General features: G+C 32.8%; 3 protein-coding genes and 1 long non-coding RNA gene across 7 annotated transcripts; 3 read left to right on the top strand and 1 right to left on the bottom strand.

Moving 5' to 3' along the window:
- Positions 1 to 5,496: 5,496 nt before the first annotated feature.
- On the bottom strand, positions 5,497 to 9,533 carry LOC117908243 (keratin, type II cytoskeletal 1b-like). The gene is made up of 2 exons (XM_034821870.1): positions 9,448 to 9,533; positions 5,497 to 5,818 (listed from the first exon to the last, which is right to left on the bottom strand). Exons 1-2 carry the CDS (start codon positions 9,531 to 9,533, stop codon positions 5,497 to 5,499), a joined length of 408 nt encoding a protein of 135 aa, XP_034677761.1.
- Positions 9,165 to 13,616, top strand: LOC117908725. Of its 3 annotated transcripts, none has more exons than XM_034822413.1 (3): positions 9,165 to 9,657; positions 12,082 to 12,553; positions 13,105 to 13,616. In XM_034822413.1, the coding sequence occupies exons 2-3, from the start codon at positions 12,285 to 12,287 to the stop codon at positions 13,280 to 13,282; spliced, it is 447 nt and encodes a 148-aa protein (XP_034678304.1). In that variant the 5' UTR covers positions 9,165 to 9,657; positions 12,082 to 12,284; the 3' UTR covers positions 13,283 to 13,616. The 3 variants fall into 3 exon arrangements, with proteins under 3 accessions (XP_034678304.1, XP_034678305.1, XP_034678303.1); XM_034822414.1 differs by lacking the exon at positions 9,165 to 9,657 and adding an exon at positions 10,343 to 10,490; XM_034822412.1 differs by lacking the exon at positions 9,165 to 9,657 and adding an exon at positions 10,343 to 10,544.
- Positions 13,617 to 20,142: 6,526 nt separating this feature from the next.
- LOC117908242 lies at positions 20,143 to 20,454 on the top strand. Its single transcript, XM_034821869.1, has one exon. The coding sequence runs from the start codon at positions 20,143 to 20,145 to the stop codon at positions 20,452 to 20,454; it is 312 nt and encodes a 103-aa protein (XP_034677760.1).
- Positions 20,455 to 22,172: 1,718 nt separating this feature from the next.
- On the top strand, positions 22,173 to 25,278 carry LOC117908761. 2 transcript variants are annotated; one of them, XR_004650247.1, is made up of 2 exons: positions 22,173 to 23,291; positions 23,471 to 25,278. It is a non-coding gene; the product is annotated as an uncharacterized LOC117908761 (long non-coding RNA). The 2 variants fall into 2 exon arrangements; XR_004650246.1 differs by having other exon boundaries at positions 23,465 to 25,278.
- Positions 25,279 to 25,768: the final 490 nt, after the last annotated feature.

Genomic DNA, 25,768 nt, shown 5'->3' with positions numbered 1-25,768 from the left:
GAATGAACTTCACCTTCTAATAAATGGAAGAAGGAATGGCCCCAGCTCTATGAATCCAAGGTCAGCCTAATAGCAGGTTAAATGATGTAGAAATTCTCACAACTTGGAACAAAGTAACAAATGTGGCCGAACCTATCAGTAGGTCAATCTCTAAAGTGTCCATGACCTTTCTCCGAGTGCTATCATATGCTCGGACTATCTAAGTGGAGGGACCAAAGTCAGAGGGTGTACAACCGAGGGCGATGGCAGTGGCCAGAGGGCAAACGTTTAGGGCCGAGCCATTATTCAAAAGGACAGATGGGACTCGGCGGCCTAAACAACTGACTGATATATATGGTGGATGTGTATGGTCTGAACCCTTTGGTGGCAAGTCATCATCAGAGAATACTATGCAAGTGGCTTTGCCAGTCGTCACCATGTGAATCAATCCTTCCGAGGTGGTGGTAGTCTCAACTCTGATCTGGCTCAAGGCTCGAATCAATGCCTCCTTGTGAGTGCTGGAAGATGCCAACAAGCTCCAAACAGAAATACGACCCTGAGTGCTCTGTAACTACCTCAGAATCTCATCATCCTCCCTTCTGACCTCCTCATGAGCGGACATCCCCTCCATAGGTTTAACGGGTGCGGAGGGCTACTGTCGTACCACCCTATCCTCACGAATAACATGTTGTACATCGGAAGTGTGAACATCATCAATATATGGAGTCTAAACCTTAACAACATCTGGAATCAAAATAAATGATGTCTGAACATTGTAATATGGGAAAGTCAATGGCTCGACAATGACCCTCTGTATTGATGTCGCCTCAGGGACCAGTCTGAATGGTGTAGACATCCGAGGGCCCAAAGTCACTCTACCTATCTCATAAATCTTGTCTGATACTATGGGCTTTGGCTCTGACTCATCCTAGCTCAGCATGTGGATGTGATCGTCAAGCTCAGCGAAGTCAATGGAGTGTATGTCATCGATTGGAGGAGGAATCGCGTGTGTAGTGTGAGTCGGTAATGGGTTGTGGTTACATTTGGCTGACCCAAGTGAACCAAACCCTGATCAATCAGATCCTGGATAGCATGTCTCAAAGCAGTACATCGACCAGTCTCGTGCCCTGGCCCCTAATGATATGCACAGTGTAGATCCATCCTGAATTGAGGCGGAACAGGCTAAGATAATGGTTTGGGAGTGAGAACTGTCAACAATCCGGCCTCTATGAGTTTCCGAAGAGCCTGGCACAACGACATACCCAACTATGAAAATTGTCTCTGGGTCCTCAAAGCAAAAGGAGTAAGGGTTTGCGGAGCTCTGGGTCTAGGATAGGATGTTGTAGGTCTTGCGGCAAACTATGTTGCATAGCATGGCTATCCTGTGGCAGAATATGAAACAGGAGGCCTCTTTGTGCCCTATGCGGCGTGGTAAGGCAGTGCTAATGTAAGAGGCATGTAGGCCTAATCATATGACTGATGAGGTACTTGTGACCTATACTGCACACGAGACGATGGTGGGTAGTAGAATCCAGAAATCTACCCAACTTTTTGATAGCATCTAGGAGGTCTCAACCCTACTGAAACGATAACACCCACATCTCCTAATTTTTGTCCTCCTAAGGGTTTCTTCCCTTTCGAATCAAAAGGAGAAGACTCAAACCATAATCCTCTAGTTATTCCCTTTTCTATACCATATAAGGCCTGTACCAAAGATCCAAAATCTGTATGAGGAAATCCCATCAAGGGCCTGGCAAATCGAGGCTGCAAGCTTCTCATAATCATGCTGATCTGATTCCTCTTAGATGATTTATCAATAACCTATGAAATATTCTCTCTCCAACGGGAGATAAATGAGGTGACTGACTCCTCTGGCCTCTGCCTCAAAGCCTCCAACTCTTTCCTCGAAACATCAATGACAGTATTAAATGCAAATTGTCTCAAGAACTCCTGGGCCAAATCATCCCAAGTTCGGTGGCGTGATACATCCTATGAAGCAAACCAACACTGTGTCGCACCACTCAAGGACATAAGGAAAAGCATAACCATCTGGGCCTCATCCAATCCATGGGCCCTCATAATCGTACTGTAAAACCTCAAATGGATGCAAGGACAGCCAATGCCCGTGTATCTCTCAATCTCAGACATCCTAAACTTGGTCGGTAAACTGGCCACCGGTGCTCCATCAAAATCCTCCTAAGTAATAGCTCCATCTGAAGTCCTCAACTGCCTCAACCTTTGCTCGAGTCTATCCATGCGAGCATGTGGGTCCTCTAAGGTCGGGATAAGTGTGGTGATAGGAAGCAGGGAAACCTCGGTCCGACTATGCAAAGTGAAAGGTATAACCTGTGGTGTTGACAGACTGGGTGGAGGGGGTGGTGGTACTATAGGGTCATACTGTGAGCCATCCTAAGGTGGGACCTGCTGCTCATCTATCCTTCATAACGAGGCTAGTTATAGCCTCTTGAATCAAAGCCATGGCTGCAACAAACTGGTCAACAGTAACTATCTACGAGTCCATATCTCTTTGATTTGATCTCTAGTTTGACTAATCTGATACTCTGATCAATCTGACCCCAACTCTGATCCAAGAAGCCCAACCTAGACCGAACGTATCAATTCTCCTAAGAATGCTCCCTTTGTCCCCTTCAGCTTCTTTTTTGCTCAAACTCTTCATTTTCCTCTCACTTTTAGATGGTCTTTCCTCTTCCTCAAGCAAGAACCTAGTTCTCCTCTCCCTCATAGCAAAAACGCCTCACTCTTTAGTTGATTTTTTTCAAGCCTCTCTTGTTTTTCTCAAGCTACCCTCTCTGGTTTCTCTCTAATAACCAAAAGAAAAATCTCCTCTTCCTCTACTAGCTTTTCCTCCAAGCTATATCTACCCCCCTGTCATAGCCCAAAAAAATATATTTCTTTTTATGCAATGCTGGTACCCGCCCCCTGTTTCAGTCGTCGTCCTCTTTATAGCTCCAACTAGCTCTCTGCCCTCTTTTCTTCCCATTCCATCCGACCACGCAGAACAGCTCACCCACTAGTTGTTCTTCCTTCATCTTCCGTCTTCTTTGGCTCCCCAAGAACGACTCCTTCTTAGGGTGGCCAGAAAAATAATAATAAAATAAAATAAAATCTGACCCCTCTATCTTAGGGGGGTCTACAATATATATTCCAAATATTCGTGAATTCTTTTATTCTCTTAGCAGAAGAATTTGTATTATTTAATTACACCTTCTTATTTAAAGGAATTGATATAGGGTACAAAGTGATAGGACAAATACACAAAGATAGATCTAGGTACAACCAAATAAGACTTTAGATATAACGCTTGGGATTACTTATAATTTCTTCCTTTAGAGCAATATTGGACAACTTGGGAGCATTGGGAGACTATGGAGTGGAATGTATGAGAATGTATGGAAGCAAAATCACAAACATGCGCGCACACAAATATATTACAAATAAATTAATTATATAATTAACTTCAAGATTAAAAAATTACTTAAATATACTATTTTTAAAAAAAAAAACTAATGAGCCTATAGTACAATAAAAATGAGACAAGGTACAAGGAAATTAGACCAAGCATAAATAAATGAGACAAGGTCACAAACAAATATGATCATGGTACAAAGAAAATAAGACTAGGATACAAAGAAATTGGACCTTAAAAAATTGATAAAAAAAAAATGACCAATTAATGGATGATTTATTGATATGTGAAAAATATGATAATACTAGCACTGAGAAGATCAAAGTCATGATTGACAGATGATTAAGGATTTATTGATGATTTTTACTATAAAATCCTTATGTGCTATTTTTTTATCATATTATTTTTATTTTTCAAAAATATTTAGTAAGGTTGTGGTTTTTTAAAAAAAGATGATGGAAAATGTAAGGAAAAGAAAATAGAGAAAAAAAAAGTAAAAGAAAAGAAAAAGTGAAGGAAAATAATAAGAAATAGATTTAAAATCAATAAATTATTATTTTATGATATTTCAAACTCATTTTACTTATTTTAACTTTTCAATGAAAACTAAATAATTTGAAAATTTATAAGTTTCTAGTTAATTTTAATCATATTTAATTTTCTTTACTATTTTCTATACTACAACCATAAAAATATTTTCACAACATAAAAAATAAATGTAATTTTATTATTGAAAATAAATTATCATAAAAATTGTGAAACAAATTTTGTAATGTCACATTTTAAAGAAAGCGATTTCAAATAAATTATTCTACAAAAATTTTATTAAAAAAATTCTAAATAAATTAAGTTTTTAATCAAAATATAATAATGTCTAACTTTTTAAATTTTATAACTACTTGAAATTTTTATAAAAAATAAGTGGATATATAGTAAAGGAACTTAAACACTTTAGGAACAAATTGGATAACAAAGACACAAAATCAAGATACAAAAAAATGCAATTAGGGTACAAAGAAGTGAGACCTTGAGTAGATTGGTTTTGGAGTACTAATAATTTTGTTCTGGAGAACAAAATTGGACGATTAGGGGACAATATTGAACAACTTGGGAGCAAATTGTGAAGGTATGAGAAGAAAATCACTAAAATTATAAATAAAAAAAATGATTTAATCTATATTATTTAATTACACCTTCTTAATTTAAACAATTGGTATAGGGTATAAATGAACCAAAAGTATGAAAAAATGGAAACCTAGTGGTTGGATGCTTGAACATCTTATAACCAAGGACGCTAAGTGCTGTGAAGGACATCAATATTGATAGCTGTTTTGAAGGATGCAATTAAAATAATGAATTCAAAAAACATTTTTAGAAACCAAACAATTAAACTGACCCATTTTTCAAAAGAAAAACCCACACATAAAACTTGTTCATGATTAAACATCCGTTATAAAAAAAGCACAGTCCAAGGAAAATGGTAAGTGTAAAGAGAGAGAGAGGACATTTTTTTCCATTCATGTGAGGGGAAGGTAATAGCCTTGTTTTCCATGGTTGTGAAGGGAAGATAATACCTAAAAAAGAAGAAAAAGAAAAAGAGAGATACTTTTTTGATTGATGTGAAGGGAAGACAAGAGAGATATTTTTTCCATTGACGTGAAGGGAAGACAAGAGAGATCCAGAAAAAAGAAAAAAAAAATAGAAAAGAAAGAGAAAGAGAGATATTTATTTTTTTGATTGGTGTGAAGGGAAGACAAGAGAGATATTTTTTCCATTGACGTGAAGGGAAGACAAGAGAGATCCAGAAAAAAGAAAAAAGAAATAGAAAAGAAAGAGAAAGAGAGATATTTTTTCCATTGATGTAAGTAGCCACACAAAGAAGAGAGAGATATTTTATCTATTGACGTGATGGGAAGACAATTTTTTCCATTGATGCGAAGGGAAGACAATAGCCAAAAACATAAGATAAAAATAAAAATAAAAGAAAGAAAGAGAGCTTAATTACAAGTACAGTTTTTTTGCTTGCTTAAATTTCTCATAACTGCAGAATTAAACTCGTTTACTGGGCACGACCGGCAGAACAACAGTTTTCAACAGCCGCCGCCGCCCCCACAGCCGCCACCACCACAACCGCCGCCGCCGCCGCCGCCGCCACCACAACCGCCGCCGCCACCGCCACTGCTAGCAGTTACAACAGCAGTAGCGGCTATAACAGCACCCGCTCCTGCTAAAATCACCATTTGACCATCTTTTGAGTCACTGCTTTTAGTGGTTTGGCCCTTTTCCATATCGGGGGGTTTCCTTTTGCCGTCACCCTTGCAAAGACAACTCAACACTAGAATTGCTACGGCTACAGAACCGTAAGCTATGAGAATAACAGCATATGCTTTCATCTTCCTTGGAGTTGCTCTGCTGCAAATATGGAAGATTATATCATTATTATGCCCATGGCTGTTACCTGAAGTTGATTATATGAAGGATCGTTTTACGGGGAAGTTTCCATGAGGCTTCTTTACAGTTGTGATAATTATGAAGGAAAACGATTCAGGCCCCATGTTGAGCTAATTTTCTCGACTAATTATGAATATTGGTTGCTTGAAAGAGACGGACATTAAAAACGTCGGTGGTATTTCTTTTATAAAATAGTGGTACCCTATTTTTAAAGAGTTGTGTCGGTGCACAAATTCAGTATGTTTTTATAAAATATGTATACATTTTTTATTTCCCCACTTCTATTTAATTATATTTGAATAGTTTTTGTAAATATATATTGCGTGTATACATATTGAAATATGATATTCTAAAATTTTTATTTTAATAAAATAAACAATTCCGTGATCATGTTTTAATAAAATAACAGTTTAATAATCACGTTTTAATAAAATAATAGTTTAGAATATATTCTTTTTAACAAAAAGAGGTTTTCTTAATAAAAAAATTTAGAAAAATACTTTTAGGAAAATCCAAAAAATTGTTTTTAAAAAATTCAAAAAATTGATTTTAATAATAACTGTATGGAAATTTATTTGTTTAATAAAAATTGTCAAAAAAATGAGTTGTTTTAAATAAAATTATCCAAAATTAATTTTTAATAACATCGTCCAAAAAATGTTTTTAAATAAAACTTTCTTTTCTTGATAAGAATGTGATTAAGTAATTTTTATAAACAAAAGTCTTAAATATTTTTTTTAAAAAATAAGAATAGGATGAAAATCTTTTTTGCAAATTAAAGTTGGAGAAATCATTTTAGTAAATAAAATCAAATTGAAATATTATTTTATAAATAAATTTGTAAAAATAATTCCCTAAACAATTTATAAAAATTCTCTTTCTAAATGAAATCCAAAACCTTTTAATTAAGAATTCAATTGAAATTAAAAAAAAATTAAAAAAAAAAATTGGTAATAAAGAATCTTTTTCCAGATAAAATCCAATATCTCAAATCATGAAGTAAAAGATGACAAGGAATGATTACAAGGGAACAAGATACAATAATCATGTTTACAAATTCAAAATTAGCTAACTTGTGTTCACCTATGAGAATTAATCCAAATAAAATATCAGATGAAAATTTTGGATCTAATGGAAAGTTCAACTAATGTATATAATATATTTACAATGTGAATCAACATTCAAAAGATTTCATAAGCATGTACAAAGGTGATGGAATTATAAATAAAAAAATGCACAAAATATCATTAACAGGCCATAATAGAAGTATTCACAAAATAATTCTTAAATAAATATTTAGAGGTGTTATTGCATCAAGATAAAAAATGGAGAACATCTTTAATGTGTCTAAATCACAATCTAAATGCCCAAATTATATAATTAGGTGCCAACTAATACTAGATTAAATCATAAAAGGGATACTACATAGAATAATCAACATATGATCATAACAATTGAGTTTACAAAATAAATCTTAAAAAAATATCTAGAAGTGGAATTTCATTATGAAAAAATTGCCTAACATCTCCTATATAGGTTTGGATTACAACCCAAAAGGCCAAATTAATCAATAATGTCCCGATCAGTACCAGTTTTCATAAAGTCTCACTAGGTCCAGAATAGAGCATTTTTCCATGGCCTATGAAGACTAATTATTTTAGCTAACTTAGAGATGTGCTAAAATCATACCAAATTTTTTATAACTTATTAAATATGTCTTGTTTATATGAAAGAAAAATCCAAGGCACAATCATATACATAACATATTTACAATTAAATAAACATTTCTTAGCTCTAGAAAAAAACTTGTGCAGTATATGTGAAAATGAAAAATTATTTCTCCTATTTTGGAAATCAGGTTTGAGTGTTTTAGGTAATATAAAATATAATATTAAAGTAATATTAACCTTAATAATAATAATAATAATAATAATAATACAAATATAGATATTTAAGTGATTAATTGTGTCTCTATAGTAAGTAAAATGAGATTAATGACATTTTATTATAACTATTAAAAGATAAGAAAATTTAATTTTCAAAATTTTTAAGTGTTCTATTAGACTTTGTTTAAAAGGTTATGAAATATCTAAACCATGTCATAATCTATGTTAAACAATCATATATGTATTTTAAATTCATAAGTAGGAAATATATCTATGAATTATTTTTTGATAAAAATCAATAAATAAATAATAAAAATATATAAAATAAGGAATAAATCGTAAATTTTTGTCAAGCCCAAATTATAAGAGTATTAAAAGCCAATGGTGATAAATTAATTTTTATTCGATATATAAAATTTTTATTTATGCCAATAAAAAATGATTAAATAGTTTTCGTAACCTCATTTAAAAAGTGAAGATTTTTTTTCTAAAATCTACAATTTTCAAAATTAGTGTCAATATTTAATATAAACGTGAAATTGATATAGTTGAGGTAAAAATGATGCAAAATTTTATTTTACTCCAATCTTAAAATATTAATTTCATTATGTACTACTTTTATATAATGGGAAATTTGTTTAATGCTTTAAATATTTTACAAAGTGGGTTTTTAAATATAATTATATATTGACATGGAGCTACAATAATAAAAGAAAAAAACTTTATATTTTTCATTTCCTCTATAACCATATAAAGAAAATATCACACAAAGGATATTAATTTAATTTTTCTATTTCATTTTCATGAACTAAATTCTTGTATTTAAAAGAATAGAATATATAATTTTGTGTGTGTATATAACAACTTCAATGGTAGATATTATGATGTATTATGAAGATCTCACTCTCTTTGGTTATGTTTGGTTCTCATAAAGTATTATGGAAAGAAAAAAAAAATATTAAAAAAAAATGATTTTCTCATATTTGGTTGTCTTATGAAAAATATCATAGAAAATCAAATATAAAAACTAGTTAGAAACTTATATATTTTTAAATTATTTAATCTTTATGTCTATAAGTTAAAATAAGTAAAATAAGTTTGAGACAACAAATAAAATAATTTATTAATTTTAAATCTATCTGTAGACCCCAAAAATTATCTCAATTTTATTTTTATATTAATTTTGAGTTCAACTTTGTCCTTAGATTTTAAATTCTAATTACATTTGAATTGTTTGACCCACTTACATCCTTTAATTCTTAATTTTTATTATTTTGTAAATTGTTTTATTTTTATTTTTATTTGTTATTATTATATTATATTATATATATATATATATATATATATATATATATATATATATATATTTTATTTACTCTCTCATCTCTTCTCTCTCTTATCTCCTCTCTCTCTCTTCCTCTTTTTCCTCATCCTACCCACTCCACCTACTCTCCTTACCCATTTCCTTCTCCTACAAGTCTAAGCTACTCCCCATACCCATTTCCAAGCTTTTTATTTTTATTTTTTTTATCATCTTTCTCTACTCTCCTCTCTTCACTTTTTTTTTCTTCCCTCCATCATTTCTTCTTTGGGCTCCCTTCCAGCATCCTTCTCTACTCTCCTCTCTTCACTTTTTTTTCTTCCCTCCATCATTTCTTCTTTGAGCTCCCTTCCAACAGCACAACCACTCCACGACCCACACACCATACACGACCAACCCCCTTTTTCTCTTCCATTTTTTCCTTCCTCCCCACAAACCCTCTAGGGCCACACCCATTGAAAAAGCCCATTGCCACACGCCCTCCCTGCTTCCATTTCTTCTTCTTCCCTTCCCCATTTCTTTTTCTTTTGGTTTCCCATGAAACCCATCTTCATACCCATAGTCGGTTGGTCATCGTCGACGAGTTGCCACAGGTGACGCCATCTCCATTTCCGGCACCCTTCATCCCCCCTCTCTCTCATTCTCTTTCTTTATTTTATTCTCTTTTTTTATCTTTATTTTAATTTAATGCATTTTCCATCTCCCAACCACTGCCAGCCCCAAGTTTTACTCATGGTCTCCAAAAAAAGTGTAAATTCATTTTGATTTATTTTATTTTTTCTTGCTTTGATTTTAATAGTAATGGTTGTTTGTGAAATTTGGATTTTTGAATTAATATGAAATTTGAGCTTTGTTAATTAATATGAAATTTGGGCTAATTTATTGTGGGTGAATTAATTTAGAATTTGTTAATATGGGCTAAATTAGTTGATAATTTATATGGTTGTGCTCATTTGAATTATTTAATTTGGATATGATCTAATATTGTGGTATATTTTGAATAATATGGTTTGCATATTAAATTAGGTTGATTATAGTTGTGGATTTAGGTTTGCATATTAAATTGGGCTTGGATTATGAGATATTAAATTTAGGCTTAATGAGATTTATTTTAATTTATCATGTTTTAGGTTTGATTAATTGAGTTTATATTTTGGTTATTAAATTGGAAACTTTAGATTATGGTATATGATATGTGGGATATTTTTGTTGGGTTATATTTATTAATTTGAACCCATTTTTAATTGGTGAAATTTATTGGACTAATTTGAAGTTTGAATTTAGGTCTGAATAATTATTTTGGACTTTACATATTTTTGGATATTTACACTTTGGGTTGTTTTTTCTTTTGCATGGATCCATTCTACAAATCTGTTGGTTGAGTACGAATTTATGACACATGGAGTATGAAATTTCATGAAAGAAAGTAAGACTTGAAAAGTTGTAAATGGAGCATTGAACTTGTCGTAAGCTTATTTGGGTACATATTGTATTTCCCACTTTTATTTGGTTTTATTTTTATTAGTTCTTGTAAATATTCGTTTGTATATATGTTTAAATAAGTGGAATAATTGAGTAAATATGTTTTAATAAAATAATAATTTTAAAATATTTTTCTTAATATAAGAAAGTTTTTTTATTAATACAAATTCAGAAAAATGCTTTTAGAAAAAAAAGTTTTTTAATAGAATTTGAATTTTTTTTTAAATTGTCCAAAAATTGTTTTGTAAATAAAGTTGTCCCAAAAATTAATTTTTAATTAAAAATTCTTTTGCAAATAAAGTTATATATATATATATATATATATATATATATATTTAATAATTTGTATAAGTCACTTTTCTTAAATGAAAACAAATTGAAATACTTCTATAAATAAAATTGTAAAAATTCATTCTGTTCTAGTAAAAGCAAGTAAAAATAATTTTTGTGTCCAAATTTAAATTTTGTAATAAATTCTTTTGATACAGTAAGTGTAAATAACTTTTTTTTGAAAATTGAATACAAATGAAATTGAGAAAATAAATTGACTCTTTTTTGTAGATAAATAAATTGAAATCATTAATTCAAAATCATTTTTAATAAAATTCTTTGAAATTTCTTGAAAACTATTTTTTAAATATTTTTTTATTTAGTTCAATAAATCATTTTGCATAATTTTCTTGTTATTTATTTTATGTATTCGGGTAATTAGATTTCATCATTATTTTTGTGTATATTGATTTTCACTATGACTTATACATTGATTATTTTTCTTGGTATCCATAATTAATTAATTAATTAATTAATTACCACAATTCCTTTAATTCGTTTAGTAGAAGTCGTATGTATATGAGCTTAGAGGAGTGTTACGGCTTACCACCGTACCTTCCCAATGGGTAACCTAACCTGTAGACCCAACTTTGGTTTTTCACAGACTATCTCAAATAAGGAGTCACACTTAGGGTTTTCTTTCTTATTTTGTTTTCCCTTAAAAAAATAAAACAAAAATAAGTGGCGACTTCAAGTCTTTTTCAAAAAATCAAATTTTCACCAAATAAAAAAAAATAAAAAGCGAGTCACGCCATCGAGTAGGAACGCACTGTATCTTTTTTATTTTCCTTTAACTTTTTTTTCCTTCTTTTTTTCATCTCTATTTTATTTCTTTTACATTTTCGGTCAAATTTTTTGAAAACCAAACATTACCTTAAATATTAGCAAGGGTTGAATAACTAGTGGTAAGCTAACCACTGCATTCATGAATTCATTAAGGATAGGCGATATGGGCTAACAACTCTAATGAAATAGCTCCAAACACAACCAAGTTTCCATTCAAACAAAGGTATAATCCTTCAATAGAAAAGCTCAAAGAATATACATGTCTTTTTACCGGCTAATTCCATACTAGCCATTACTATTCCTTCTCATGCCCTTGTTTTGCTATATCTAATTAATAAGCAAGCAATCCTAAAACTAAATAAAATAAAAATATAAAATGGTGATAACATACCTATTTTGCTCTTTTTGCGGCATTGTAGAGCACCAAGGGACCAGCATGTGTAGGAGCAAGGGACCACCGTGTGTAGGGGCAAGGGACCACCGTGTGTAGGGGCAAGGGACCACCGTGTGCGGCGAAAAGGGACCACTGTGTGGGGCAATCAACTAGTGTGACATCTGCGGCAAGCAACTAGTGTGAGGTTTGCAATAGGAGCTCTTTGTGCTGCATGGGTCTTGACGATGAATGAGCAATGGTGCAGTCGGTGATAGTCGGTGGCAATCAATGATGATGGCGAAAAGAACTGGCGACAATAAATATGGTGATGGGTTTAGAATGATGGAGGTGGTCTCAACCTTTTGCATATGTGCAACACGTAGACACATTCTAGGCCAACCTTTTTCTAAGCCACAAGATACACGCAGGGGTTACAGTACTCTTCCCAACTCATATTTATTGATCACACAACATGGTACAAGAGGTTGTCTGGCAAGGACTCGCACACTAAGCATCGGGTAATTCACTTGCTTACTGATATACAGGGTGCACCAAGCAGTGCAATCCAACCAAGGAACTAGTGTTTGAGTTGCGGAGAGTTTAGAAAAGGCTTTTTGTTTTGTTTTGTTTTGTTTTCTATTTAACATCTTACAACATTACTTACTAATTCCTTAAATATTTTGCAATTATAAAGTAAAAAATTTTGGGATAGTTTTTTATTTTTAACTTTTATTATTTTCAAAATTTTTAAGATTACTTAAAAATACTTAATTAAAAATTATTTAATTTTAAATAAGATAAATATAAAAAATCAATTCTTTTTGTCTTATAGATTTTTGTAAGTGTTTTAAAAAGTAAAAATGTTATAGTAGATTAATTATTTAAAATTTTAATAATTATTAATATAATTTCAATTTTAAACATATATATGAAAGGATATCTTTAGTTATATATATATATATATATATATATATATATATATATAATATGAGTGATTTTAATTAAAATTTCAATAATTAATATGTAGACCCCTTTATGGACTAAATGTTTTTTTTTCTTTTTTTACCAGCTCGAGAAGAGCTGACAGTGGGTTTTTGGAGTGGGGGATGGTTTCTAGAGGAACCAAGCAGCATGGGATGTGTGGCAAGGATTACCAACTCGCCATGGTGGTGGTTGAGGGTGGTGACGTTTTCACTGGACCAAGAGTAGTGAAGCTGGTTGTAGCTTATAGGAGAAGGAAGAAATAGGGGACGGGAAGCTAAAAAAAAGTTGGGAGAGCTAGACGAAGTGGGGGGCAGCTTGAGAAAAAAAATAATATATTGGAGTAAGGAGAAGAGAACCAGAAAGGAGAGGAGGATTGGGTACTAAAAGGAAAGCATGGTGAAGTTCAGTAAGTTTTGTTGCTTAGAGGATTTCTCAGGTGATGTCACGGCCCAAATTCCAGGCGACCTAAATTTTAGCCCATGACCCCAGGTTAAAGGTTTGACCCTAAGGGTTCCTCCTAATCCACGTTGACAGTCAATCAAAACATTATGATTTTTTCTACACATACATCACACTAGAGTTCCCACCAACTAATAATATCTCAATCACTACTCAAAAGCAACAAGATATAATAATTATCAATACAGTTTAAAAATAAAAGTTCACAACTAACAATTTAATCAAAATAGGGTCTTATTACAGATCCATAGTTCACAGTTTACTAAAACAAGTTCCAATCCAACAAACACAACAAATACACCACACTCCACTAGGCAGCTCCAAAACCTCTAGGGGCATCTTGAAGTCCTCTTTACCCCACCTGTGGATCCTTAGAAGTGATATCTACATCTAAAAAGATGTATAAAAAGAAGGGGTGAACATTCCACATTACTCAGTAGGGTGCCTAACACCCAAGGGGTTAATGGGGATTACTAAGTTTCAATGAGCACAAAAGAAACATTCATCAACATTGATCAAGCCACATATTTTAATCTCTATAATTATATACAATTCCACAATTTTCAACAATTAAAGAAAATGCATATGAATATGTGACACACAGTCATACAATGTACTATCGTTCTCAAGCTTTCATCGAAGGATACACGTCCGCACCCAAATACACTCCCCATTCGGAGTCTTCCCGGGGTAAACTTTTGGGTCTTTCACCATAGGGATCTCTCTCCCTTCTTAATTCATCTCACACGAGCCTTTACTTTTCATCACTATTCATTTTTCTCTTTATTTTGCCATTTCATGCACTTTTCATAGTTTTTATCATTTCGTCACACAACCATGATGCAAATGCATGCCATGAGGTTAATTATCCTCATTCACAAGTATCACCAATATCATTGGAATTACAATCATACCAAAATTCCAAAATTTCAATATTCAAATATAATTATTTTCCTCCAATAAAATTATAAAAAATATTCCAATAAATTCTCAAAAATCCACATATCAATAAATTATAACTTATACCACAATTTCATAATTTTTCAACAATTCCAACAATTTTCAATAATCACATATAATTATTTTTCCACAATAAAATTACCAAAAATATTCCAACAAATTCTAAAAAATTCACATATCAATAAATTAGAAATTATACCACAATTTCGTAATTTCCAACAATTCCAATAATTTTCAATAATTTCCAATAATTACATATAATTATTTTTCCACAATAAAATTACAAAAAATATTCCAACAAATTCTAAAAAATTCAAATATCAATAAATTAGAAATTATACCAGAATTTTGAAATTTTCCAACAATACCAATAATTTTAACAACCTAAAAGCAATCATTTATCAACCAAAAATTTTTCCCAAAATCACAAAAATTCCAAAAAAATAATCCCAATCATCCAATAAAATTTCTATATGACAAACATTACCTATTCAACTCATAACGACAAGATCTACAATTTTTTTTCAAGAAAAAAACGCATTTAATTAAAGTTTTAGGGTTAGGTTTCCCTACCACAGATCTACTAATCAAACCGTTAAAATCAAGATCAGCCACCATAGAATCATTTCTCTCGTTGAGTAGAACACTTCCTCCCATTTTCACGCAAAACGGAGGACGTTCGGGCGTCCAAATGGCCAATCAAAGATCCAACGAAAAACTTCTCCCCATTGTGCCAAGAGCTCCCCTTTTTGCCACTTTCTATTCTTTTATCTTTTCTTTTTTAAAAACCCAATTCCTTTGTTTTTAATCCAGCCACCAGCCAAGCCCACGACCCACACCAAAAGCCTTTGAATTATTTTCTTTTTCTTTTTATTTCATTTGCTTTGTTTCATTTCTCATTTCATTTCCAATTCATTTCATTTCATTTTTTTTCTTTTTTCTTTTTAACAACACACAAATTAATTTATTAAACATCACCCAAAAATTTAATTTTCTCAATTTTATTATAAAGCAATTTAATTTAATTTTTACTTAATTAGTTCTAGTTAATTTTAATTAATTCCTTTTTATTTTTCGTTTTCATTTTTCATTTCCGAAAATTTTCAATTTCTACGATCCTAAGAAATTTTCTACCATAAGGCTGACGTGACACAAAATTTTCAACTCGCTTGATTGACTAACAAAATAATTCAAATTCTGCCAATCCAAAATTAACACGTGTTCTTCAATCACTTTTTTTTTTTCTTTTTTTTTTATACTTTTCAGCCACCACTCAAAATAAGACTTTTCAAATTAGAAATTCTAACGTGGCCTAAAATACCCGGTCATTACAGGTGAGTTTGTTGGATATTTTCTTGTTCACCTTCATTTTCTATGCCATTTGTCTTTTTTTTTTTTGTTGCTTGAGGTTTTGGCTTGCTCATTTGATTACGACTAACATAGTTTGCACATGAGTTTTGCTGATTTCTGGTTTGTTTAATATGCTCATTTCTATCATTTCAGTCACTGTTCATTTTAGTATTTTTTGAGCCCAATGAAGCTCTGTTTCACTTGGCCTTATTTGGAGATTTGGTTGTCTTTTTTGGTTTCAATCTGCTTGCCTTCCTCCCACCAACCCGAGTTCCTTGGAATGAAATGTGAAATTTAGCTTTCATTGGCTCATTTTTGTTTCTTTTCTTCATGCTCCGTTTTCTTGTTATCTTTTCTATGGGTGTTTTGTTAGCATTGTGTGTATCACCAGCTGATGATGTTAGAGATTGGCTATGGGCCATTTGGATAAGCTAGTGAAGAAGTAGATTTCCTGAGCTCGACTGCTTCAACTATGGGCATGTGTTATGCTTTTGATATCTGTAAACAGAGAGGCTTACACGCAAGAAGTTTATCATCCAAAGTTGGCAGTGTGTTGGGTATTGAGTTAAACAGGAGTGACAACGCATGTACAATGAAAAAGAGATTGAAGCTTACCCTCTTCACGTTGAAGAGATGAATTTGATTGATCAACAACTGAAGCCATGCAAATGTGGTTACGAAATATGTGTTTGGTGGGGTCTGTTGGAGACAATGTAAGAAATCATAGTGTAAATGGCAGTGCTTCAAAAAGTAACCATGGAAAAGCTCACAGATTCTCTCACGATGCATAGGCAGATCATATTGTGGGATGGGGAATCTGGGTATGAAAGACTCTCATTTGAATCTAGTCATGTTAACAATATTTTCCAAGCAAAGTTCAGGCCTTACATGGGTAATCAAAAACATTGTTACTTGCGCAACAGATGGGCAGGCAAGGCGTGCTCGAGTTTTAGAATTTTTTTGGTGATGTTCATTCCTATCAACCTGAACTGGGAAGCTTCCATGGAACTGACCAGTCTTGATTCAAAGGATGGAGTCTCCTGAGATTTTGGTTTCTTACCGCCTGTTGTCACTCATGCATAAAGATCAAGGCAACGACAATTATTGAACCTCATATGGTGCTCGTGGGTGTTATCGATCATGTGAAAACACCTCGGAGCCTCTAATGCCTTAACATAGTTTTCGAAGATCGGCTATAGGTTTGGTTTCATTCTTTGGAAGTCATTTGAGTCGTGGGAACATATCCTTTTGCTAGAGTTGGTGTTAATGCCACGTTCATTTTCCAGTAGCATGAGCACATGGCCAATCCTTTTTCCAATTTTATAGCTTGCCGCTAAGCTCTCTCTACGTTCAAGTTGTTGTCACCTTCCTATTTGCCTCACCATTCATCTTTAATACCCACTAGCTTTCCCCACGCAATATTGGCCATACCCATCTTTTCCTCTTTCATTCCCGCCAAACCCAAAAATCAAACCAATCTTCTAACATCCAACATCCTGCCCCTGGGACCTCCATTTCTGCATAAAAGCGCATGGCCACCTTTGCGTGCGCCCTTTTCAAAGCCCACTGCCTTCAGCTCGTCTTTCATGCTTGTTAAGCACACCAATCACCTTCACCACTTGAATCACCTTCAACTTAACCTCCACCCATTTCTAGATCAGTCCACCATCGCACATGCCTTTAGCTCATTTCTTTCCTCTTCCCTATGTACATGCAACCTGCATGCATAACCACTTCATTGCACACTTGGCCACCTTAGTGTAAATGGCTCATTCATTACAAGTCTTCCATCTTATCTTTAACTCTTCACGACATCAGATTAGTGGCAGTGTTCATTTTGTTAAAATCTAAATAAAAGTAATGGAAGTCCTTATGCCAACCATTTCGTTTTGTTTCTTCCGCAGTGCCAATTAATGGTGACTTTGATAGTGTGGCTTTCTGGTCTACTGTTCTATTCTAGGATGTGTTTACAGGAGGACTGAACTTAAAGCTTTTGAGGAGAATTTCAGGTGCCCGAGGGTTGCATGGAGGACGCATGGAAGTCCATTATGAATATTGGTAGAACAAAAGGGGACTTTGGAAAAGTTGCAGTAAGTTGAGATGCTTATCCTATTTGGACTCCAAGTTGATAGTGGTTTCAATCGGAGCATGAACCCTATGAATTTGAGATGATGGAAAGGCTATGAGGTGAGGATTTCTCTGACATTAATACCAACAAAATGGGTCCGGAGGGATGCTGGAGGACATATTGTGACCTATTCTGTAGAAGCCTAGTGTGATCATGAAGCTTGAAGAGAGGAACTTGATGGGAAAAACACGAATGAGATGTGTGAGGGGAGCAAGTTGGGGGTGTGATTACGGAAACCTTGAAGGGACCATTTTGACCATTTTCAGTGAAGTTAATTACACATTCAAGAGGAAGAAATTTGCAACGAGAGATGTCCCCAATCATGTTGATCCAAGGCAAAATCTGGCCATGGGACCCATTCCACTCCTACAAGGCCATGCATGGCCACCTTTGGCATGCAATCCCACCACCACATTTCATCATTTTTTAATTCTTCATATTTTAATGTCAAAGTTTAATTTTCCAAACTTTCAATTTTCAAATTTAATTTCCAAAACTTCTATTTTCAAATAATTGTCCAAAATTCCGATTTTCAAATAATTTTCGAAACTTCAATTCCTTAATCTAATCCTCAAAACTCTAATTTCTAAAACTCCATTTTCTTTCAAAACTCCAATTCTTAAATTTAACTTTTGAAACTCCAATTTTCAAAACTTTGATTTCTTTCAAAATTAATTTTCAAAACTTCAATACCTTTATTTAATCTTCAAAACTCTAATTTCCGAAACTCCATTTTCTTTCAAAATTAATTTTCAAATCTCCAATTCCTAAATTTAATTTTTAAAACTTTAATTTTCAAAACTCCGATTTCTTTCTAAATTAATTTTTAAAACTTCAATTCTTAAAACTAATTTTCAAAACTCCAATTCTCAATTAATTTTCAAAACTCTAATTTCTTTCAAATTTAATTTCCAAAACTCCAATTCCTAAATTTAATTTTCAAAACTCCAATTCTCAAATAATTTTCAAAATTCCAATTTCTTTCAAATTTAATTTCCAAAATTCCAATTCTTAAATTTAATTTTCAAAACTTCACTTTTCAAATAATTTTTGAAACTTCAATTTCTTTCAAATTTAATTTCCAAAACTCTAATTCTTAAATTTAATTTTCAAAACTCCAATTCTCAAATAATTTTTAAAATTCCAACTTTTTTTCAAATAATTTTTCAAATTTAATTTTCAGAACTCCTATTTCCAAATATTTTTCTCAAAATTCCAATTTTTAAATTTAATTTTCAAGACTTTAATTTTCAAATAAATTTCAATAAAATTATATAAAAGACATTGTAAGACCCATAACCTAAAATAAATATAGGTGTTACAAATAAAAAAGAAGTGTTAATAAGAATTTTTTTTATTCATATTAACACTTCTTTTTTTGGTTAGTTGATTAATTATAAGTATATTAGAATGTTCTTTTAGATGATTTTGACACAATATATATATCACACGACATGTGTATTCTATAATATTTTAATTATATTTCTTTTCATCATTTTTAATATTTGCGAAAATTCCAAATCAAACAAGGTTTTACATATTCATTTTTTAAAAGCAATTTTTACCTTTTTTTTTCTTTAATCAAACGCACTTTTAGGAAAAAAAGAAAAAAGAAATAAAAATTATTTTTGAAAATAAAAATAGAAAAGAATAAACTAGAAAACATTTTGAAAACAAAACACAACCTTAATTTCTAAGAGATTTCCTATAAATGTTTTCCAATTGAATTTGACATAATCTTTATTAAGTAATTAAATGGATATATTCAAATTTCAAGCTATTACTAAACTCATCACACATGAATGACATTAAAAATTATGGGTTATGGGTAAGTTAAGACCATCTAAATTTGGGACCTGTTTAAAAAATAAGAGTTGTTTAAGTAGTTGTTGACTTTGAGAGATGGAAGGGAAGCAGGAAGGAAAATGTTGGGCGTGGACCTTGTGTGCAAAATAGATGTTTGCTATTCAAATTTCTGGATGAAGTCTATTTCCCGTCTCATTCAAGTAATTGATATTAATTGATGCAGAGAAGCTCAGCGCGAGCCAGGAGGCATACGAGCATCATCTTCCTTACAACTTCCTCACAATTGTAAAGAAGGCAGTAGTAACCTTCCCATAAAATCATCCGTCAATATATATACATTTTTCAAAGTCAACATCACATAACCATGGGTATAATAATGATATAATCTTCCATATTTGCAGCTGAGCAACTCCGAGGAAGATGAAAGCATATGCTATTGTTCTCATAGCTTGCGGGTCTGCGGCCATAGCAATTGTAGTATTGTGTTGTCTGTGCATGGGAGGCAGACAAAGGAAACGCCCGACTGTAGAGAGGAGTGTAGCTCGCCCGTCAGCTCGAGGTATGGAAAGGGGACAGAACTCCCAAAACGTTGGCTCAAAAGATGGTGAAATGGTGATTTTTGCAGGAGCAGGTGCTGCTATAGCCACTACTAGTGTTGTAACTGCTAGCAGTGGTGATGATGGTGGTGGTGGTTGTGGTGGCTGTGGTGGCTGCGGTGGCTGTGGTGGATGAAAACAGTTGTTCTACTGGCCTATTGCCCGCCAGAGAAGTTTAATTCTGCAGTGAGGGCAAATTTGAGTGGTTAATAAATTGTAATTTTAATTAAGCTTTAAGGCGAAAGCAATTACACTCCTCTCTTTAAAAAAGTCAGTACCATTGTAGTTTGAGAATGTTCTTCTTGGCCTTTGTGCAATGGGGAATGTAGCTTCCCCAACAACTACTCTACTCTTGATTCTTGATGACATGGTTTTTTTGTTTTTTTTTGTTTTTGTTTTCTCAAAAAAGAGGACATACTTATAGAATACTAACGCCTATTTGGTAATTATTTTCAAAGACAATTTTGAAAAATAAATTTTGAGAAAAGTTTTTGAAGACTGTTATTTGATTTTTGTATAACAAAAATATATTTGAAAACTTAAAATATTTTTAACTTGTTTTTAATATTTTTAAAAATAATTTTTATTATTTTTAAAAATAATTTCTATATGTAGTGTTTTATTTTTAATCATCTCATATGTTTTTATATTTATTTATTAAGATAGTTTTCAGAAAACAAGTGGAAACAATACAAAACAACTAAAAAATGTTCTTTGAAATGACCCTATTTTATATTCTTAAAAACAAAAAATAGAAAACAGTTTTGAATTATCAAAGATGTTTTCTATATTTTTTGTTCAGGAAATAGAAAATTGTTCTAAAAAAACAATTCTCAAACAAACCTAGGTTTCTAAGAGAAAAAAAGTGCATAGAGTTTTTGTTCTCCCAAAGAAGTTCTTAATTATACCCACTTATGCAGAGCATGAGAGAGAACATATATGCTAACCTTAGTTGCTTAGGTATGTTCCCAATCTAATTATTACTCTAAAATATTTCTCTATTAGAGAAATAGGAATAGTAGAATACCTACTATGATATTTAAAATTCCTAAATCAGAATATTTAATTTATTCTCTGGATGAGAATAACTTACTAAGTATTCTAAAGTCCAATTTCTTAAGAATTAAAAATTTATCTTATGCAATATGTTAACATTATTCAAACCTAACTTGGTCTCCATAGATGGAGTTGGAATGCAATATGGATTTGTATGCAAAGTAGATTATTTAAGTAAGCATTAAATGGTTGTTTTGATGATGAAATACATACAAAATATTGCCTTTTCTAACTTATAAGTTAAGCTAGTACTTCCTTTGGGATTAATGTTAGGAATTAGTGAGATTTTGTATAGAAATGGAAGGCATTATGGTTTATCCTCATCCTAAGGGAAGCAAGCAAGAAGTTTGAAGAGAATTTGGAATTGAGGAAAGAAATTTCAGGAGATGAAAGGGATGTATCAAATTATTTGTTACAATTTAATATGGAATGTGATACCTAAAGGAGGAAACACAACTTTTCGATTCTACAATGTTGTATCAAATTTGATTTCCATATTATACTACACTATCGGAAAGGACATGAGTCATAGCAAAAGTTCTAAGGAATTTGATACATGCTTTGATATCGCAATATAATCTAATATTTGTTAGGAATCATTTGATATATGTGGATTGTTTTTGTTAGAGCAACAACCAGATATAGTTTGTTTTATTTGTATCTATCTTATTGTTGTAACTATCATCCTTTAATCATGTAAGTAGTTAGCTGATTTTATGCTATTTCAAACTCTGTAATTCAGCTATATAAAGTTGCTCTTGTATTCATTATCAAAGAGAAATATAATATAAACATTCATTCTCATATTATCTTTACATGGTATCAGAGCCCTCATTCTAATTTTTTGATCAATCATGACTTCTTCTCAAATGATCCCTTCAAATTCAATCTCTTTTTCTGCTCATCATACCTTCTCTGTCAAGCTTACTCTAAGAAATTATCTTGCTTGGAAAACTTAATTTAATCCTTTTCTTAATTACCAAAATCTGATTGGGTTTATTGATGGTTCAACTATTGCTCCATTGAAAACAATTAAAGATTCTTCTACTCCTCCTGCTGAGATTCCAAATCCAGAATATGAAACATGGTATAAAAAGGATCAGATGCTTCATTCCTGGATCCTTTCTTCTCTTTCAGAAGAGATATTTTCTTATGTTATTGGGTTATCTTCATCTTATGAAGTATGGTAGGCTCTCTCTCAAGCTTTTGGTTTAGTTTCTCAAAACCGACAACTGCAATTGCACATTGAACTCCAAGAATTGAAGAAAAACGATCTCTCTGTCTCAGCATATTTGCAATGTGCTAAAGCTCTAGCTGATGAGCTAAATGCGGCAGGTCGTCCTTTTGCCCCAGCAGAATTTAATGTAATAATTTATCGCAATATTGGCAGTGACTATCATGCCATTATCACTGCCTTAAATCTTCGTTCTGAACCAGTGTCATTTCATGAACTCCATGGTCAACTTATTGCTCATGAAATTTTACTTAAGAGCTCTACTGATCTTCCTCAAGCAAACATGGTGACTTGTCAGCCTAATTCTGCTCCATTGCTTCCCACTCCATCTCAGAATAATAATCACAAGAAATCTTCGAATTGGAATGGAAATCGACCCCGTGGTCCTTGCCAAATCTGTGGCTATAGAAACCATACCGCTGATTGTCGTCGTCGTTGATATTCTCATTACAACTCTCACAACCAAAATGCAACTCCTCATGCTAATTACTCTTCGGCTGGTCATTCTCAAAATAATTGTGCAAGTTCTCAAGTTCCTGTTGCCAACTACACTCATGGAGGTTCCACTATGCCATGGTATCCTGACACAGCAGCGAACTATCACATCACCCCTGATTTAGCCAATCTCAGCATTGCTCATGACTATAACGGACATGAACAACTCCATGTTGGTAATGGACAAGGTTTGCAAATAACTCATATTGGTATCACATCCCTTCCTTCATTTTCTGGTTCTCTCTCTTTAAAAAATGTTCTCTGTGTTCCTCAAATTATCAAAAACTTACTTTCAGTTCAAAAATTTGCCACTGATAATTCCTGCTTCTGTGAATTTTGGCCCTCTTATTTTCTTGTCAAGGATCAGGTGTCCAAGAAAATCCTCCTACAGGGCCCAAGTGAAGATGGAGTGTACACTTTTCGCCCTAATGGCAAGCAAGCATTTACAACTGAAGCGCCAAACCATATGTTGAATGGAGTGATGCAATGCAAAGTGAAATTAATGCCTTGCTTCAGAATCACACATGGGTTCTTGTTCCTCGACCTCCAGCTGCCAATATCATTGGCAGTAAATGGGTTTATCGAATTAAAAGGAAATCTAATGGGGAGATAGATCGGTTTAAGGCTCGACTCGTTGCGAAGGGTTACTCGCAGCAGCCTGGTATTGACTACACTGAGACCTTTAGTCCTGTGGTTAAAGCTACTACAATTCGGACTATTTTATCAATTGCTACTTCTTCACATTGGTCAATCCGCCAACTTGATATCTCAAATGCTTTTTTACATGGTTTTATTGATTCAGATATTTATATAGAGCAGCCCATTGGCTTTCAAGACTCTTCACATCCAGACTATGTGTGTAAGTTGTCTAAGTCGTTGTATGGTCTCAAATAGGCCCCTCGGGCCTGGTTTCACAAACTCACTTCATTTATGCAGGACCTTGGTTTCAAGCTTCAAAGGTTGATTCTTCTTTGTTTATTCTTCATCAAGGTGCTCTTAAATTCTATGTTCTAATTTATGTGGATGATATCCTCCTTACTTGCTCTGATTCTACAAAACTGGATTGGTTTTTAAGTAAGATCAAATCAACCTTTCCAGTTCGAGACCTTGGATCTCTTCATTTCTTCTTGGGTATTGAGGCACAATTTTCGGTTGATGGTCTTCTCATCACCCAACGAAAGTACATTACTGATCTGTTGGCCAATTCCAATATGTTTGACTGCAAGCCTTGTCATACACCTATGTCGACTAGCCCTCCACTTTCCAAACTCTCTAGTGATCCTTTGTCAAATGCAGAGCAATATCGTTAAGTGGTTGGATCCTTGCATTACATTACTCTGACCAGACCTGATATCTCATTCTCGGTTAACAAAATTATCTCAATTTATGCATCAGCCCACTCAAGAGCATTAGACAAGAGTTAAGAGGTTGTTGCGTTATCTTAAGGCTACTGTTGGTTTCGGTTTGTTCTTCTCCACGCATTCCACTCTTGATTTGCAATGCTTCACTGACAGTGATTGGGGTGGTTGCCCCAATAATCGTCGATCAACAAATGGTTATGCAGTTTATCTAGTCAAAAATCTTATTTCATGGACTTCGAAGAAACAACCAACCATTGCCCGGTCTTCCATTGAGAGTGAATATCGTGCTCTTGCTAACTCTACTACTGAAATTATGTGGCTTCGATCACTTCTCTATGAACTTGGCTTCTCTTCCTCAAATCCAGCTACATTGTGGTGAGATAATGTGGAAGCTATTTATCTATGTTCGAATCCTGTCTTTCATGCCCGAACAAAACATATCGAACTTGACTATCATTTCATTTGAGAACAAGTCCAACAACGCAACATTCAGGTTTGTTTTATTTCTTCAGATGACCAGATTGCTGATATTCTTACCAAATCACTTGCTCAGCATCTATTTGTTAAGCACCGAGACAAGCTTCGGCTTTGTTCTTCTCCGCCTTCAGCTTGACGGGGGGTGTTAGAGCAACAACCAGATATAGTTTGTTTTATTTGTATCTATCTTATTGTTGTAACTATCATCCTTTAATCATGTAAGTAGTTAGCTGATTTTATGCTATTTCAAACTCTGTAATTCAACTATATAAAGATGCTTTTGTATTCATTATCAAAGAGCAATATAATACAAACATTCATTCTCATATTATCTTTACATATTGCTATTTGATAATGAATACAAGAGCAACTTTATATAGCTTAATTACAGAGTTTGAAATAGCATAAAATCAGCTAACTACTTACATGATTAAAGGATGATAGTTACAACAATAAGATAGATACAAATAAAACAAACTATATCTGGTTGTTGCTCTAATAGTTTCTATAGGATAGAGCTCCTAATTGGAAATTTGATTTGCATTCCGATATGGATTGGATAGGTACCTTACCTTACTAGACTTTAAGAGATTCTCATGTTGACAACACAATTGCATTCTGATTCTATGCGATATGTGAAGGAACCTTATGAGCAAAGACAAGCGAATTCGATCATGATATGGGCATTTGGATATAGCTCAATACCTATGGAAACCATTTTTGGGGTATTAGTTTCATCTGATATACACTTGAATACAAGAAGAAGAGCTATAGAGAGTTGGAAGCTGTATCAAATTAGGGTTTGCTGTTATTGAATTTTTTGATAT

This window comes from Vitis riparia, chromosome 19, assembly GCF_004353265.1.
Source record: "Vitis riparia cultivar Riparia Gloire de Montpellier isolate 1030 chromosome 19, EGFV_Vit.rip_1.0, whole genome shotgun sequence".
Taxonomy (NCBI): Eukaryota; Viridiplantae; Streptophyta; class Magnoliopsida; order Vitales; family Vitaceae; genus Vitis; species Vitis riparia.
Note: the sequence above shows the minus strand (reverse complement) of the source record. Positions and strands in the feature narration are given on the sequence as shown.